The 18,162-nt window shown below is 32.9% G+C and overlaps 2 protein-coding genes across 3 annotated transcripts; one reads left to right on the top strand and one right to left on the bottom strand.

The window, feature by feature from the left end:
- The first annotated feature begins 8,982 nt into the window (after positions 1-8,982).
- LOC132303698 (putative GATA transcription factor 22) lies at positions 8,983-11,262 on the top strand. The gene is made up of 3 exons (XM_059801074.1): positions 8,983-9,344; positions 9,743-10,135; positions 10,708-11,262. Exons 1-3 carry the CDS (start codon positions 9,141-9,143, stop codon positions 11,050-11,052), a joined length of 942 nt encoding a protein of 313 aa, XP_059657057.1. The 5' UTR covers positions 8,983-9,140; the 3' UTR covers positions 11,053-11,262.
- A 2,377-nt stretch (positions 11,263-13,639) lies between these two features.
- Positions 13,640-16,608, bottom strand: LOC132303696 (GDSL esterase/lipase At3g27950-like). 2 transcript variants are annotated; one of them, XM_059801073.1, is made up of 6 exons: positions 16,175-16,608; positions 15,125-15,328; positions 14,750-14,964; positions 14,315-14,585; positions 13,910-14,192; positions 13,640-13,739 (listed from the first exon to the last, which is right to left on the bottom strand). In XM_059801073.1, the coding sequence occupies exons 1-5, from the start codon at positions 16,440-16,442 to the stop codon at positions 13,933-13,935; spliced, it is 1,218 nt and encodes a 405-aa protein (XP_059657056.1). In that variant the 5' UTR covers positions 16,443-16,608; the 3' UTR covers positions 13,640-13,739; positions 13,910-13,932. The 2 variants fall into 2 exon arrangements, with proteins under 2 accessions (XP_059657056.1, XP_059657055.1); XM_059801072.1 differs by lacking the exon at positions 13,640-13,739 and having other exon boundaries at positions 13,809-14,192; positions 16,175-16,607.
- Positions 16,609-18,162: the final 1,554 nt, after the last annotated feature.

The following is an 18,162-nucleotide window of genomic DNA, read 5'->3' as shown; positions in this document are numbered from 1 at the left end:
GTCCCCCTCTCTCTCTCCAACTGCTAACTTTTACGTATGGGTTTTGTTTTATTTTTTTATTTTTTCTAAATCAACTAATCAATGCCTTTGATTCTTGTTTTGCAAACAAAATCTTATTTGGTGAAATTTTTTATGATCTTTTTCTAAACCGATCCGAGAAGAAAGATATATATATATATATACACACATACACACATATATGAGGATGAGAGGGGAAGAGAAAGTACAAAAATAGACAACAGAAGCAGGAGGTGGTGGTCGCCGTCGATGGCTGATTATTGCAGATGGATGAGAGAGAGAGAGAGAGACGGCCGAGCAACAAAAGAGAGAAAGACGGCACACAACGAGAGAGAGAGAGAGACGGATAGGATTGAGAGATATAGAAATAGCTATTGTTATAAGTTTGCTAAATTTAGTACCAAAAATAGCAAAGGCAAATTTTGGCAGGTGAAATAGAAGCCCATTGGAAGGCCTAATTTTAACCCACCTGCTATATTTTGAATTGACAACCCATATAACAAGTGGGTTGGAGATGCCCTTAGTAAGAGTAGGGCTATAGTGGGAATAACCACTGGCTGTTAGGGAGGCGAAGGCAAGAACGGATTCTAGAGTTGTTGCTCTTATTGGATGTGGCTACTAGAGGATATCAAATAAAAACAAAGTTGCATTGATTTATTTTCATCAAAACAAAAAAATGAAAAACTGTATATCCAAAATTCTAACCAAACAAAAACTAAATTAATCAAAGGGAGTAACTTACTGACGACTGAATAACCTGTCACCAAGTTTTTGTCCGGCATTTTGTCGAACAACTTGTGTGCATATTCGATGATCCTTTGTTCAGCAAATCAATCAGGTTTCGGTATTAATAGCCAATCAACCAACAATCAACATGAAAGTACAGATTTCCTAGAAACATGAAGCAAGAGAAATACAGCAAGAAGTTTGGCACTCCAAAATTCACTTGTACTAACCATTGAACTACAGAGACATCTGCAATATAGTAATACATTGCTCACACATTTTATGCGTGATCAAATAAAATGGGTACTTAAAAAGGTCAATGAAGATTTAATAATGGGTAGTTAAAAAGGTCAATGAATAACTATTGGTCTAGCGATATCAGTCTCTTACTTGCCAAAAGGAAGTTAGGGGTTCAAGTCTTAGAAGAGACGTGCATATGAGTACCAAGTAGGGAGAAAAAAATAAAAAAATAAAAAAAGGTCAAGAAGAGTTTTTTTGTATTGTTCATCTCTGCAATGTTGCCAAAACAATAATTTGGTATTTCTGGTTTTGACCTCTTTTTTTTGAAACAAATACAGTACTATTCAAATTGTTACAAAAGTTACCAAACACATTTCAGTACACCATCAGCAACAAAAAATATAAAGTAAAAATGCTAGCCAAACAGGGCCTTAGTGAATGGAGAATTTTCTACGCAAACAGTTAGGGATGTTGCTCAAATATAGGGGGAACAGGCCCAAAACAAATGGAAGAGGATGTGGAAGATCTGCGTAACAGGCCCAAAACGGATGGAACACAAATGACTTTTCGAGAAGTAATCTTGGCCTGGCTGCTGCTGGTCGTAATTTATATAATTTAAAGGACGACACGAGGAATTGGACCACATGGAAATCAATCTATATTGGGAAATTTCAATTAATGCAGTCCATATGATGCAATGAGATCATAAAGACCCGTTAGAAATTTAAGATTTTCAAGTCAAGTAGTAAGGATCATCAAAATGTATCACTAAAATTCTCTCTTAGTGTTTTTGAAATTATAATCGATTTTTAAAAAGCGTTTATATAGTTTGAAGACATCTATAAAGATAAATGTGAGCAGCTTCTCCCATCTTTGGATGGTGTCCTTTGGCCTGACACTCTTATACTTGAGCATGCTCTCATTTTTAGATAAGATTCGACTCTAATACCATTTGTCTATAGCCTGATACTAGTGCCACAGCCCACATTAGGTCCAATGGGGCAATTGCCTCCATTGAAAATTTTAGTTTCTTTTATTTTTTATCAAAAGATTGTAGTAATTATAATTGTGCCTCCACTGAATCCCTAAAATATTCACAAAAGTCCTTTAAATTTTTTTTTCCCCCAAAATTCAAAAAATACCTATATCTTTTCTCCTGCATTGAGTCCTACAAAATTTTAAAAATCAAATTTCCGAAAAACTCCCTACTTTATAATTTATTATTTTGGTGCAATTTTTTTTATATCATATTATTATCAATGGGTGTCCCCTCTAAATTTAATTTTCTCCGCTTATATTGTCCTCCGATTTGCACTTTCTCCATTATCACAATTTTCAAAACCACTCTCTACCAGCAAGTCCTTGAGAACAACGTGCACGCAATCTAATTTTGAGTCAAGCTAGTACTGATACAGACATCTAGTTGAATGATTTTTAAGCTTAAGAGAGAACCAAACTTGAGAAGAAATGACCACAAGGCAATATCATATATATGATAAAATCTTGAATTCTCTATAAATCAATTTGTTTAGATAAACACATATAATTACTTCATAACATAACTATTAGACCTTAGAAGGTTGAGGGTTCAAATCCCATAACAAGATTTGTAATAGGTGTGTGAGTTTCTTGTCAAATCTCTTTCACTTTTTTTTTTTTACTTAAATTGTTTAGTTCTTTTTTGTGTTCACTAAACTCAAAAGCCAAGATATCAATCCTTGATGGGGCCTTTTTGCAATCAAGGACACTGTCATTTAGCTCTAAGCCATGGACCCTTCCAGTTAAGCAAGCAAAATCGTGAAAAGTACAGGCCTGCAGACATTTTTGTTACATGTTAAGCTGTCTCTATCTTGATTAGTCATATATATATATAAGTTCCAAACATTTACATGAGTGATTCATAAAGTGAATACGTAGCATGCCTTATAGTCATGAACTTTTTACATATCAACACACCCCCACAATCATACAAATTATGCTAAATTATCACAATATTATCAATGTGTGATTGAAATGACATGATATGATTCCTTAATTGTGCGGTGCAGAATCAAGTTATGTATTTTTTAATTCACTGATAACTTAGGCTACTTGTACTTAATTATTGATGATTGAATTAATAATCTTAAAAGTAATTATAATGTATTTGAAATTTTGAGCATTAGTTCAATGGTACAATATTTCCTTCTTAAAAGAAGGTCGAGCATTTTACTTCATTGGGATAATACAGTGGATATGTGCGAGATTGTTTGAAGTTTCAAAGAAAAAAAAATAAAAAATTCCTAACTAACCGATGAAAGTTGCAGTTGTCATGAAAGTTTTGGATTTTGAAGAAAAAATGACTAAATTTGGAGTACAAGAGGTTTAGTCCACTAAAAGTTCTCAATTGGATATACAACCATAGTACTACCATAGGAAGCAGAAAAACAGAACATTGACCTGATAAATCAAAGAGGTTTATTTTGTTCCCTTTTTTTAAAATTTTTTTTAATCTAATACAAAAATATACAGTTGCATTTAATGTGTGAATCATATGACTTCATTGATGTGATAAGCATCAACTTGTTAACTGTCAATGCAAGTTCAGTGGGAAACACATCTATACAAATTGGGGCCTCAGGCAAAAGCTACAAATTAGATATTTTTAAATTTAATATTAACATAATTAAAATTTAGTTAGTTCTTCCTTAATTGTTATTTTATCACTCCTATTATCTTCTCCTTGAATTTTTTTTTTTTTTTTTTTTTTTTTTTTTTTAACTGCAATTTTTCTACAAAATTTTTACATGTAAGTTATATATATACAACATCATGTACTCGGATCCTTTCCTGTGGCATAAGGTACCACGTATCACTGCAACAACGTACTTTATATTAATTACACAATAATTTCAGATCACTCATTAAAAAAGGGTCTTAAACGAGGAATTCGGATCCTCTCATGTGACACAAGATATATGACTTACTTTAGATAGCTTATGTAATAATTTATTTCGCAACAACTTTAAATCGCTTGTGCAACAATTTATATCACAAGTTACCTAAACAATGTATTGTGTTTTAGGTGATCTTAAATGAGATAAGAAGTTAGCTTTTGTGTGTGTTTTTAGGTGATCCGGCCGGTTGAGTTGTGGAGTAAAAAATCAAGGACACTCTAGGAGCAAGCAAGCGTTGAAATGAAACAGTAAAAAGATGGTAACTTTTTACTTTTTGACAGAAAAGATGTTCATTGGCAACGCATTCAATCATGATAATACTGTAACCTAACTGTAAGATCAATTCTTACTTTAATTTCTCCTATTATTTTTTGCTGCAAAATTTTAAAAGTATTTTTACTTGAATTTCATACAATGAGATCAAATAAAAAAAATTGAGCAAACAACATTAATGGCTTAAGTGAACCAATATCTGGTTTAATTGCTTCCATCAATTCTAGAAATCATATGGTTTGTGAAGATAATTTAGTAGAAGTAATAGAGTATTAATTAATTGAGATATGGTACTAATGTGATATTTAACTAAATATATATAATCAAATATATATTCACGTTGCCATCGTGATGTCCATCAAACCTACATATATACCTATGTGACATTTGTGTGTTTGGTACATTCGGGGCTGTTGTTAATTTCACATTCCTAATATCTTTGTTTTAGAATTATTTTTGAAAATATTTAACTTCTTCCGATATCTCACTAATATAAAAGCAAAAACAGAACTTCATTAAATTTTTAAAAGAGGTAACTGACATCGAATATAGTAATAAGTTAAAGTACATATAATGGAAAGCATCACAATAGTTTTCCATAATATTCATAGTTTCTTCGTGACCACCATAACAATCAGTCATGCAAACAACTCATGTATGGCAAATGAATGCAATATTCAGTAACAATTTCCTTGTGTGTGTGTGTATATATATATATATATATTTTGACAGATAATATGTTCACAGCCTACCCATCTCATCTAATCGTGACAATATTGCAACCTAACTGTAGAGATCAATCCAAACAAAAGTTATACATTCAAGTCAGGAGACAATTTAATTTATTATAATTGATAGAGAAACATAGACATATCAGTAAAGAACACACAACCTTAATTGCTAGACAAACTGATAGATAGGCATACTCTGTTGAGTAATCATTTGCTTGCTCATGAGAGCTTCTGACCTAAAGTTTCTATATATTTATTTTATTTATATTTTTAAATTATTTAATTGATTAGTTGGCTATTTGTTTATTTGTTAATTTAATTCATTGTTTAAATGTAAATTGTGTGTCTATTCGATTAATTTGAATTTAAATAATTTAACTGATTTGTTTGTTTATATGATGATGTGTATTTTGTGTAATTAATTGTTAGATTAAAATATTTTATTTTATTAATGAATTTGAATAGTAGTAATTTACCAACTAATTAGGTCCCGTGAATTACTTGGATAGGAGAAAAAATGGATATGGATAATTACCCATGGATAGTTGGATATATATATATAAGGTTAGTTATTAATAATTATTATTAATATTATTTTCTTATAGTAACTAATAGTATTGGTAATAATTAGTTATAGATAGTGTGTGCATATATAATAATAATAATAATAATAATAATAATAATAATTTTAATGTAGTTATATGTATATTATATATATCACGTTAGTTGGCAGAATATAAAAATATATGTATAGTTAGTTTTTATTTTATTTTCTTTCTTCTTAAGTAATTAAAGTTGGAATGGCATTAGGAGTAGTGTATATATATATATATATATATATATATATATATATATATATATATGGTATAAGTCTATAGAAGGGGTTGCACACAACCCTTATACGCAGACAAAGTAGAGAGAGAGATCTCGCTAGAGAGAAAAGAGGAAAGAAGTCGAGAGAGATAAAGAGGAAGAAGAAGTTTGGGTTTTTCAATATGAAAATCCCTAAGGCATGCAAGTTCTAATTTTGTCTCTTCTCCTTTGACTTGTGTTCTTTACATGCTTAGTTAAATTCCAGGATTTTTAATTGGATTTAATAAACTGGTTTGCATGTTAAAAATCTGAATTTACAGTATGTTATATTTGTAATGGGTTTGTATAGTTTTTACATGATTTAATTATATGATGCATGACCTGTGATCTAATTTAATGTAAAGAAGTTTATATGTTCTAAAGTCAATGATGACCCTGACCAGACACAATATTGTCCGCTTTTGGCTCACCCAGATCAGAGACTTCCCAGGGGGTCACCCATCCTGGTACTACTCCAAGTTAAGCACGCTTAACTACAGAGTTCTGATGGGTTCACGGCCATCACGGCTTTAAAACGCGTTGTGTCATAGAAGGGTATTGAATCTACATATAGCACTTGCCCCATCCACACCCAGACGATGTGGGATTGTGCACCTGTAGCTCGCCCAGTGTGGTAGCCTACTGGTGCCCCCTGCACACACTCACACACACCCGCCCACAAGGTCGCCACAATCACCCCCCCTTTGGGGCCCAACGTCCTCGTTGGCCACCCTTCCGGTTGGGTCAGGCTCTGATACCATTTGTAACGACCCTCACCCTGGCCAGACACAATATTGTCCGCTTTTGGCTCACCCAGATCAGAGACTTCCCAGGGGGTCACCTATCCTGGTACTACTCCAAGTTAAGCATGCTTAACTACAGAGTTCTGATGGGTTTACGGCTTTAAAACGCGTTGTGTCATAGAAGGGTGTTGAATCTACATATAGCACTTGCCCTATCCACACCCAGACGATGTGGGATTGTGCACCTGTAACTCGCCCAGTGTGGTAGCCTACTGGTGCCCCCTGCACACGCTCACACACACCCGCCCACAAGGTCGCCACAGATTAACTAAAATGTTAAATCCTACTTATATTCGTGTCAGGCTAACTGAACAAGTTGAATGACCTATCGTGGTTTACTTTATATTGGATAGGATGGATGTTATATATATATATATATATATATATATATATATATATATATATATATAGTTATGAGTCATGATATGAGTTTGAGTCTCAGGATCTATGGTTAGGGTGCGTATATTGCTAGGGATGTGTAGCTAGATATAGTGTAGTTGTGCACCATGGTAGGTCTAGGTACTCATGCCCACTATATGTGCGTTTTGCATGTTGCCTATTATTCAGGTTGAGACAACCCTATAGTCTAGTGAAGTTCCTTTAGTGTGTGTGTGTGTGTGTGTATATATATATACGGATTATATAATTATTGTTGAATTGACTAGGATGTATACGTGTATCGAGTCTCTGTTTGAGATGTAGTAGATTAAAACTTGTTCGTAGGCCTGACCCACTATTATTTTTCAGGTGTTCGTCAGATCCAGCCATAAAGGTGGTTCGTGGCGAGCAGAGACTATCCATTCACCCTTCCAATTCGACGTAGGAGTCTTCCTTATGTTTTAGTATTTGGATTCAATTTTACTTCATTTATTTATTTAGTTTCAGTTGAATTATGGATAAGGGTCCACATGATGGATTCCCGAGTTGTAATGATATCAGAGATTTTGGATATTGTTATTTGGAAGATTATTTAATTATTTATTTAAGGAGTTATTATTTAGTTTCCTTTTCACTTATTTATTTATTTATTATTATTTTTTTGAACTCAATGCTTGTTTAATATTAATTGTTTGATATACTTCGATTCTGTGCTCGGACTTGATCACCTATGACTCTAGAATCAAGAGGTATCTCAAATGTCTAAAAGGGTCCCAAATATATTGTGAACTTGTAAACCAATATATATTATATAAAAATGTTAAACCAACGAGAAGTGGCCTAGCGGTATCAGACCCTTATTTTTCAAAGGGATGTCAAGGGTTCAAGTCTCTATGAAGACATGTGTGTATGAGTACTAACTAGGAAAAAATTATACAAGGGTGTTAGGGTTTGCGACATAAGTATAAAGGAATATTGTTTTTTACTTATAGTGAAAACTATTGCCAATCTTTTCTAACCATATAATCTTTGTGTCTTGTGTGGTGTGTGTTTTATTTTTCTGTCGTTTTCTTGAATCGTGTTCTAGATTTCGTGACATTTGTTGTAACACATAGGATAAGTAGGTTATGTTAGGAACTTTTTTCCACATATCACAAGTATAAAACATGGCAATGAGAAGATCTATGTTCAATCATGTTTATTGGTTAAGGAGAAGAAACAAGTCAAAATAACAATGAAGTAAAAAGAAGAAAGATAGAAAGCTAAGGCCAGATACTTCTTTTAACTGAGTGAGGGTGGTGAAAGGAAAAAGATGAGAAGAAATTAAAAAGGGTTGAGAGGGAAAGGTGTGGGGACTAGAAGAGTTGTCACTGTCCCTTGCCTGCACAAGCATTTGATGCATTTTGGCTATTATAAGGAGAGAGATGATGCTCCCATGCAAATCTATACCCATCTCTTTCCCATTCTGCACAATACCCTAAAATTCCTCTCCATTAATTTTTATTTATTTATTTATTTATTTATTTATTTTTACTTTTTTTTTTTTTTTTCAAACATAAAAATAATAAAAGTTTCAATAGGTTTTTATAATAAACTGATGCGGCAATGGTTGAACTAAACATTTTAAAATGGAGATAGACTATTGATTAGTGTGTAAGAGTTCTTGTCAAACATTGTTTTCTGAAATCACCAAAAGACTGATTCGGACAACTTGACATTATATATAAGATAATATAAAGTATCCATCTAGTATGTATATAAGGGATAAAATCTGCATATATATATATATATATATATATATATATGTATTAAATATGTATGAATATGTGAGTATGAATATATATAGATGTATGTATGTATGTGTAGATGTATCATGAAGTGGTTTGAGGGATAAAATTTAATTTGCAGATAGAATTTTGTCATATGTGGTCGAGTAGTAGCATTCTACACCTCCTTTTAGTTTGTCCTTTTTGATTGTGTATTTGGGTGACATGAAGTCACGTGAATGGTTTCAAGGCCTTTCCTTGCCTTTCTTCTTTGTAAGACCTTTACCTCTATTATTTAGGCTCTCTCTTACCCTTGTTTTTCAACCTCCAAACACTCATATTCTCCTCCTTTGTAGGACAACAGCTACATCCACACACACAACACAAAACACACACATACACACACTCTCTCTCTCCATGACTCCTGCCTATCTGAATCCATCATCATCACCATCTTCATCCTCACCTTTATCTTTTGTAGAGCTAAAAGAAGATCAACTATTGCAATTCTATAGTCCATCACATCAACCTTCATCCTCTTTCTCATGTCCTATTTTCTTCAAAGTAGCTCAAGATCAAAGAGGAAGTCAAGCTATAGAGCCAAGACAAGACCAACAGAAGGCAAGAACGTACACTTGTATTTATTTGACTAAAAAATTAAAATTTTTGCGTTTAAGTTTAATCGCTAGATCACTTTTTGATCTTTTAGTCTTGATCTCTCTTTGATCGATCACATAGTATGTCCTCTAAAGTTTCTACAATTTGATCCCTTCATTTTCAACCATGGTCTCATTCCACTAATCATATCTCATTGGTGTGTGTTTAACACTGAAATTTCAAAATGTTTTCCCATGATCACTTTTTCAATCTCATATTAATTAAAATACCATATGATATGATTTTTCTTAGCATACAAAGTTGAAAGTAGTGAATTGTCAAATATATTGTGTGCGCAATTACTTAAAATTCATTAATTGTCTGTGGTCCAACCTCTTAATTAATCTCTTTCTTGATCTTAGGCTGATGATAAGTACATGCTTCATGAGGGACCAAGTGATCACCAAGTACTTCCATCTACTTCAGTTCAGACAACAGTACCGGATGACAATTGTACTAAATTTGAAGGCAATAAATTACCAAATTATTACAAGCTCGAGGATGAGAATGAAAAGGACATAGATGATGTGTCAGCAAAGTGGATGTCTTCAAAAATGAGATTAATGCAGAAAATGATGGATACGAGTCGCGCAGGAATGGATCAAGAAGAGAGAATTGTGCAGAAGTTTCATGATCGAAACAACAACGAAACTACTCATCAATATCCCAACAACATCAACAATATTGTTAGAGTCTGTTCTGATTGTCACACAACCAAAACTCCCCTTTGGAGAAGTGGCCCTCAAGGTCCTAAGGTTATTTTCATCCCTCTCTATGATCTGGATCTATATATATTATATGTACACACACACACACACACACACACACACTAATTAGCCCTTGATTTTATGACACTACATGCTGGTAAGGTCCTAAGCAATGTTGTTTTCACTCATCTTTTATCTGGATCTCTCTAATCATGCACTTTTGAATCAATATTAGAGAAAGTGCAATTTAATTAATTTTATTAATACATGTTGATCTTCAATGTCTTAAAGTTACTTTAATACATATTTATCTGGATCTTTATATAAATCTCCAGTGAGCACTTACCCTTTAATGATTAGATCATAAAGGTTGTCTACTACATATTTATTTTATTTTTATATAATATTTTCCCTCTCCTTTTTTATTTTTTTATTCCCTTCCATCATTCCTTAAGTCCCACTGGTTTGATCTTGTAGAATTTGACATATACTTTTCTCGTTGAGTGAATGGTGCTAAATAAATCTCATAGATTTTTCGTTCAAAAGGACTATGTGAAATCTTCGGTTTTTCATCTTCCTCTATCCTAATTAAGTTAATTTTATGATACAAAATGTTGCAGACACTATGCAATGCATGTGGAATCCGGCAAAGGAAGGCTAGACGAGCAATGGCAGCTGCTGCTGCTGCTGCAGCAGCTGGCAATGGCACAAACCTTGCCACCAATTCAACGACTGCAAGGAGTACCAAAGTGCAAAGCAAAGAAAAGAAATCGCGTAAAAGCTACATAACACAATACAAGAAACAGTTGAAGCTGCGTCACTCTCAGAGCGAAAAGAAGCTCTCTTTTGAGGATTTTGCTTTGAGTTTGATTCAGAATTCGGCTTTTGGAGGAGTATTCCCAAAGGATGAAGAAGAAGCCGCGGTCCTCCTAATGGCACTCTCTTGCGGCCTTATCAATTCATAGTTGATTTTCTCAAGTGAATTAGGTTTCTAAATTTTTGGTGACATGTTTCTGTTTGGAGAGAGATAGAGAGAGACGAAACATTTTAAGTAGTCTTTTGAGCATGTTGCAAACTAAAAGTTTGAGTTTGCTTCATTGATGTAGCTAATAATCTTGAACTAATAAAGAAGATAATTAAATAATATTTAAGGTCTTTTATCCTTAATTAATTTACTTGCTGAAAGCCTTTTTTTTTCTTTTTCTTTTTTTTCCTTAAAACTATCATATACCATTTCATGATTTGAAAGAAGAATTTGGGTTTTTTTCATTTGAAGATATTCAAGTATCTGATGGGTATTAATGATATTTGTAATGTGCATAAAATATGTATGTATGTTCTGCATGCTTGTGGACACTTCATTCATGTGGTTGAAATTAAACTGTCAGTATGCATTTTAAACTGATTGTTGACAGTCACAAAGCGAAACCGAAGATCATACTGAGAACTGAGAAGAAACTGCCACTGCTGCTTCTGAAATCGGTTCATGAGACTCTACCATTTGTCAAAGATCAAACATTCATGCTGAGAAGAGCTTGTATATTTCTTTATCTTCAATAAATTGCTTATTGACCGGGAAAAAAAGAAAAAGAAAAAGAAAAAAACTGTCATAAATTTGATCATGCTGGCCATGAACATTTTTGTCTTCTCTGGTACATCCAACTAATGAATCAACGTAGAGATCAACTATCATATATAAACTATCACACATAATATATATGTTATATGTGCGTGTATATACACAGAGAACAGCTCAGTTTCTTCCTGGTGTGCTAGGAACAACGTTACCTATAAGGAAGCGCGCACAGCATTAATCCAAAACAATTATTCTATATATTTTTCTATTTTAAAACATGGGGAGTTTTTAATATAAAGTTTTCATATATGAAGAGAGAATGGTTTGGAGAGAGCTAAATTGGTAAAGTGTAAAGAAGGCTATTTTAGTCATTTTGCATAAAAAGAAAAGAAAAAAAGAAGTAAATAACACCAATTATGAAGGAAAAAAAAATTGCAAATAGTGAAAATCAATGCTTTTGTAATTTTTTTTTTTTAAAATATTCCATTTTTCTGAAAAAATGGAACTTTGACTTCACTTGTTTGTAATTTAACTACCAAAAGACAAATTTTTATAATTAAAAAAAATAATAATAATGCTAAACCCTAAATAAAAACCAGGAAAGAAGAGAGAGACACAAGAAGCAAAATGTGTGTGTGTTTTTGGGTCTTGGTACATGGGAATGGAATAGGCATTTGTCAACTAAGGAAGAGGAATGCAAATTTTAAGCCAATAGATAATTAAAAATCAACATTTCAGTACATTCTACAAATAAATGACCTTGAATCATACACCGTCCAATTTAAAAGACCAGAAAATATCACGATTCAGGACTAAAAAGTTAAAAAGATATCCCAAATTGAAAGGTGTATGATTACCATGCATCTATATATATATATATATATATATATATATATATATTTGCATTTCATTATCCTTGAACCCAAACATATCCTATAGGCGAGACTCAGACACCTTTTATACATATGCTATTTCGGTAATAATTGATACATTCAGCTATATAGCAATAGTAGAATTTATTTTGTCCATGGTATAAACCCACGTAGAAACATGTTCGTTTTAGAGATAGATCTTCCCTTTTCAAATATATTAATAAAAAAATTCTTTATTATCCATTGTTTGTTTTGTTATATATTTTATTGGTTCATTTCGTGTACAGGTGCATCTAGGGGTGGGCTCGAGCCCAATTAATTTTATTTATTTATTTATTTTTTACTATAGTCAATTTTAGCCCTCCTTAAAAAAAAATTATTACTAATATTAGGCAATCCAAAAAAATAATGAACTAATGAGATGATTATTGAAGATGATTTTAAGTGATTACTCTAATATTAAAACTTTTCTCATCCTTAATAGTTCATGTTTAAGGTTTTCAAAACTATAAGCCTTTTAAATCCTCCAAGCATAATAAACCGGCGGGTGCGGATTGGGCCTTTGTGTGGGGCTTTTTGGACCTGGTCCTTGGGCTTGGCTATGTTGTATGTTTGTGATCCATTTGTTTTCCTTTTACTTTTATGTTGCCCTTTACACCATGGCACATGCCCCATGTTTTTTATTTTTTATTTTTTTAAAAAACCTTTTTGTGTTATATATCACCTTACTTTTGGGAAAAAAAAAAAAAAAAATCCTAGAAATCCCGATCCTCTCTTGTGAAACGGGATGTGCTGCGCCACTCCCTAACAACTTTATATTAATTATGCAACGACTTTAAATTGTTTATAGACAACTACGTTGAATCGCTTATGCAACAACTTTACATCTCATGTTTCGTAACTATTACGCAACAACTTTACATCTCATGTTTCGTAACTATTTTATGTTGCGTAAGTGGCACAAGACATCATGATCAACTGATTTTTCAAGGTCATACTTGCTTAAGAGAGCTACTCTTGTTTGTCTGTCATGTTTCATCACTTTTGGGATGCAAACATATTTCACTATTTAAAGAATTACAAACACCCACCCCGTTCCCTTCATTTCTGAAACAAAACATGACATTTTTCTTCTTTCCTTTTCATTGAGACACTCTTCTCCCCTCTCCAGTTGAGGGATCTCTTTGTTTTGCTCCTTGGTTGCCTAGTTAGAAGAAATATATATATATATATATATATATATATATATATATATATATATACAATAAATACATAAGAAATCTACTTGGCAGATCTTACATAAAAATCATAGAATAATTGAAACAAGACATAATAATGTAGGCCAAAACCACCAATATTTACAACAATACTAACCTATTACAGATGATGATATTTGATTACACATTCATGGAACTGTGACAAGCCTCTGAAATTGAAACAGGAGGCTCAGACAGGGTACCGTTGAGAATGAGGTTCGTGACCAATTGATTGGCTGCTTCAGAGTAGTGTACGCCGTCCCAACTTATGTGGCTTGATGGATTACTACATGAATTATCATGCATTGTTCGATTCACTATCGTTGTTTGACCACAATCTATGTGATAATAACCATAACCATAATAACTGCCACAACAGACTTTCAATGGATCATCAAATCCTGCCATCACAAAGCCAAAAAACAATCAGGTGAGCAGTGTCTGTGGACAAAAATCATGTAACAATAGTATTGACTGATTGCAGTTGAGCTTTGAGTTCAACATTCTTCGTTACTGAGTTTACCTTGATTCTTCGCATTGCTAATAACTGCATATTTAGCAGAATACACATCAACGTATGTGAATGCTGCATACAGGAGCTGTGCCCTTAGCTGGGACACCCTGTCCTTAAGCTGCCTGTTGAACTCCTGAGCCACTCCATTTTGAGGCTTCACGCATCCGTTTTGGTCTAAATTGCCGGACTTCAGCTGGTAGTATATAACACTGTTTGGCAAGCAGCCAATTGGGCCAGTGTTATGTATCCAGAAGACTCTTGCCCCTTCTTTGTATAGTTGCTGAAACATGGATTGTGGCACACATTAGTTTTGATCCTCATTTGATCAAACAAACATCAGGTGGTTACAGAATATGGAAATTGCACATATCCTGAAATTTATTTGTATCCTACAACTTGATCATGACCCTCCAACAATGGTCAAAAAGGATTATTGTTGCTTACATGCAAGGCTTGTGAAAACTTGCCTAGGATATCGGAAATGGATGCTAGGACTAGTTCCTCTGTTGTTTGTTGTAAACCGTAGGCAATATCATTCTGTCCAATGTCAAATGTGTACAGAGCCTTCGAGAAGTCCTGGGGCCTAGGGAGACTGCTTTTAAATGGTGGGGATCTCCTTGGATCAATGTAAATTAACCGTAAACCGGTGTGTCCTAGGCCTATATGGCATCAAGGTGTAAATCACATGTTCATATCCTCTACATTTTTGCAGTCCTACAATGTGCCCTTAATCATTCCTTTTGAAAGAAATTTGTTTCTATTTCAAATGGAATATAGTCATGTGTGAGCTTAAAAAGGAAGTAGAGAGGAATAACTCACTGTTGTTGTCACTGAGTTGCTTATAGAGTGAAGTAGTGCGCGACTTGAATTGTGTAAATTGAGAGATTTGAAGGTCTAGGTGGAAAGGGCTATAGCCGCCTGGACGGATGGAGGAACCTCCTGTCGCAAATTTTGCACCGTGCCTGAAATTCGTGCCAATTGAGTCCAGATAGGCACTCAAGTATGGCAACCCCAAATTCTCAGCTGCACTGGCCGGATAGCGAAACTAATTAGAAATATGAAATGCAGATATGTAATACACACACCCTCACAACAATGATGTCCAATTTGTAGTGGCACTCAAATGGGATAGTAGCATTTCCATTTCAGTTACTCACTTAAACCCAATATTCTTATTAATATCTCTAATACACGCAATAGATTGGTAAGAAGGGAGGAACAAACAATGACCCCCTATTGAAATTGGCCTACTGCCAAAGCAACTGGTACTTAGAATGGACAAGGGGCGGGTTGTCATTAAGGTATGATTCCATCTAGAATTGAAGTATGAACTCCAAAAAAAACATTAATAAAAATAAAATTATATATTTTCTATTATGAAATTTGTTGTTACTCCTATATCAGATGAATCTATTATAATGGTTTGTTTCCGAATTGAGTCGATTGGATTTCCATATACATACAAAATCATTTCTGAGGATAGAAAAAAGTTGTACTTTATGGTTCTATGAACTGCACCTATTATTCACTGTAGAGACAAAAACTACTTGAGGATTTCCATGTGCTCTCAACAATGTCAACTATCAGTTGCCCAGATTGATGGAAAAATTTGGGATTCAGAGCAATTTATTCTTGAACCATCACATATATATATATATATCTAATGATTAAGTTGTAATGACTAATGGTCAAATAATGATAGAATTAAAACTCGAATAAAATAGGATATAAAATATAATAAACCTTGATAAATAATGATTTTTATTAAAAATCCTCAACAGTATCAACTCCTCCAATCTCCAACCAAAACTGAGATACTGTGAAAGTCAAGTAAATATAATAGATAGATAACATTATAAGGCCACTGACCTATGAAATCTATGATGAGACGACCATCACAGAACCTTCCGGAGGGCTTGCCAAAAAAGGTTTCACCATTGAGCGGAGGCAGCTCGTCTAAGGCGGCTGATCGACCGCCGGTGTCCGAATTTGAGTCGCCAAAGTTGTATATCGCCGGAAACCCACAGCTGCTTGAACCAGCCCGGCCACCGCCATCACCGCTACTGATTACTCCACCAGTCAAACCAGCAACCAACAACATCCCAAATACCCAATTTATCATACTTTTCCTCTCCATGGCTGGTTAGCACTTAGATTAACTAGGAAATATATAGTAATTTTTTAAAAGTTGGAAGGCATTTTATTGTAATAAAATACAATACAATTTAATTATAAACATAATTAAAGAAGTCTAACAAGGGAGACCAAAATAATTTGACAAACAAAGGAGAAGGCAGCATAATTTGACAAACAAAAGGATATATTGCATAAAACTCTTATTTCTTTTATTTTTGGCAAAGAAATTTTTTGAAAAAATAAATTGACATAAAATCTCTTTTAAGTATTTAATTTGTTGCAAAGTGATGTTATAATGATATAAACGTACTTTAAAATAAATTTTTTAAAAGAATTATTTTTTTTCCTTTTCAATTTTTAATAAATAGAACTTTAAAAAAAGTTTTAAAATGCACACCATTAAAGTGAAGTTATAATAAGAAAATGCCATTTAATATAGATTTAAGAAAATTTAGATTGTATTAAAATGATTTTTATTTTAGATTTTTATTTATATATTTATTATAAAAAATTAAGAAGAATTTAAAATTATCCCAAGACTAACCATACAAAAATATTTGAATTTTTTTTGACACCACTATGCCAATGAGTTATGTGTATTAATTTTAATTTTAATTTATATTATGAGAACTGTTTTAACAAATTTATATTAATGAGCTTTTTTGTCATAATAACATAGCTTTGCAAAAAATTAAATAGTAAGTGAGGTTTTATGTCAATTTTTTTTTCTTGCAAAGGTTTTTGGCCTATGCAATTTGCTCAATAAATAATTGATGACACTTTGACGTGTATCACCCTAAAGTCTTTCTCTATCAACATCCAAACTTGCAATTGGATGATAAGGTGGATCTTTAATTGTTGGATGAATCATATTTTTAATGTATCGAGTATGAGTTTGAATTCCCTCCACTATGCAAGTTTGAACATTAATTATCACCCGTGTTGCGGAATTAGAACGAGTGAAAATCCTCCTATTAAAAGACTCAGACCCAAAAACTTTAAATGAGGCCTCTAACACCACAATTATTTTTACCTGTATCTTTACTACCATAATTTAATTTATTTATTATTATTTTTATTAGCAAGTGGTACTTGAATTTTTTTTTAAAGTCCTGATGTTCCTTGTTGTGGTAGAATTGTATATCTAGAGCAAAGATGGCTTGTCACTAGGAGGAGGTCTTGGCTAAAAAAAACTTGGAGGAATAGAGGGATAAAGTGTTGGAAATTTTTAAATAAATAAAAATTATTTTTTTGGTCTTATGCCCTATATGTTCTAAAATTAGATTATAATGTAATTATTCATACCTATGGATTGGGTTGTAAACTCCAATTTGTGTGATCTGTTTAAAAATTTTAGTTGGATTGTGATTTTCAACTTTATTAAGTCAGATTTAATTTTAGTGATTGATAGCTAAATTTCTTATGTTGATTTGTAGAGAAACGGTCTCCCTTATTCAACCATCAAACCATAACTCTGGTAATCAAATTTTAAATCAGGCACGATTGCTAAATCCTTCTCTTTAATTAATTATAGTATATTTGGCTTTTACTTGCATATGGAAGCTTTTTGGGTTGATTGGATTAGGAAATATTATATTAGGAACATGTGTTTTTGGGTATTAAAGCAGCCTCTATATGTTCATGGTACTGCTAGAAGATTTTGCAGCTGAGCAATACTATTAGACCTTTTTCAAGAATATTGTAAAAGATGAAATCTTGGG

Source organism: Cornus florida, unplaced genomic scaffold (assembly GCF_030987335.1).
Source record: "Cornus florida cultivar Cherokee Brave unplaced genomic scaffold, ASM3098733v1 CherokeeBrave_3.0.0_Hap2_Chr04, whole genome shotgun sequence".
NCBI classification, from domain to species: domain Eukaryota; kingdom Viridiplantae; phylum Streptophyta; class Magnoliopsida; order Cornales; family Cornaceae; genus Cornus; species Cornus florida.
This window is presented reverse-complemented; position numbering and strand designations above follow the sequence as displayed.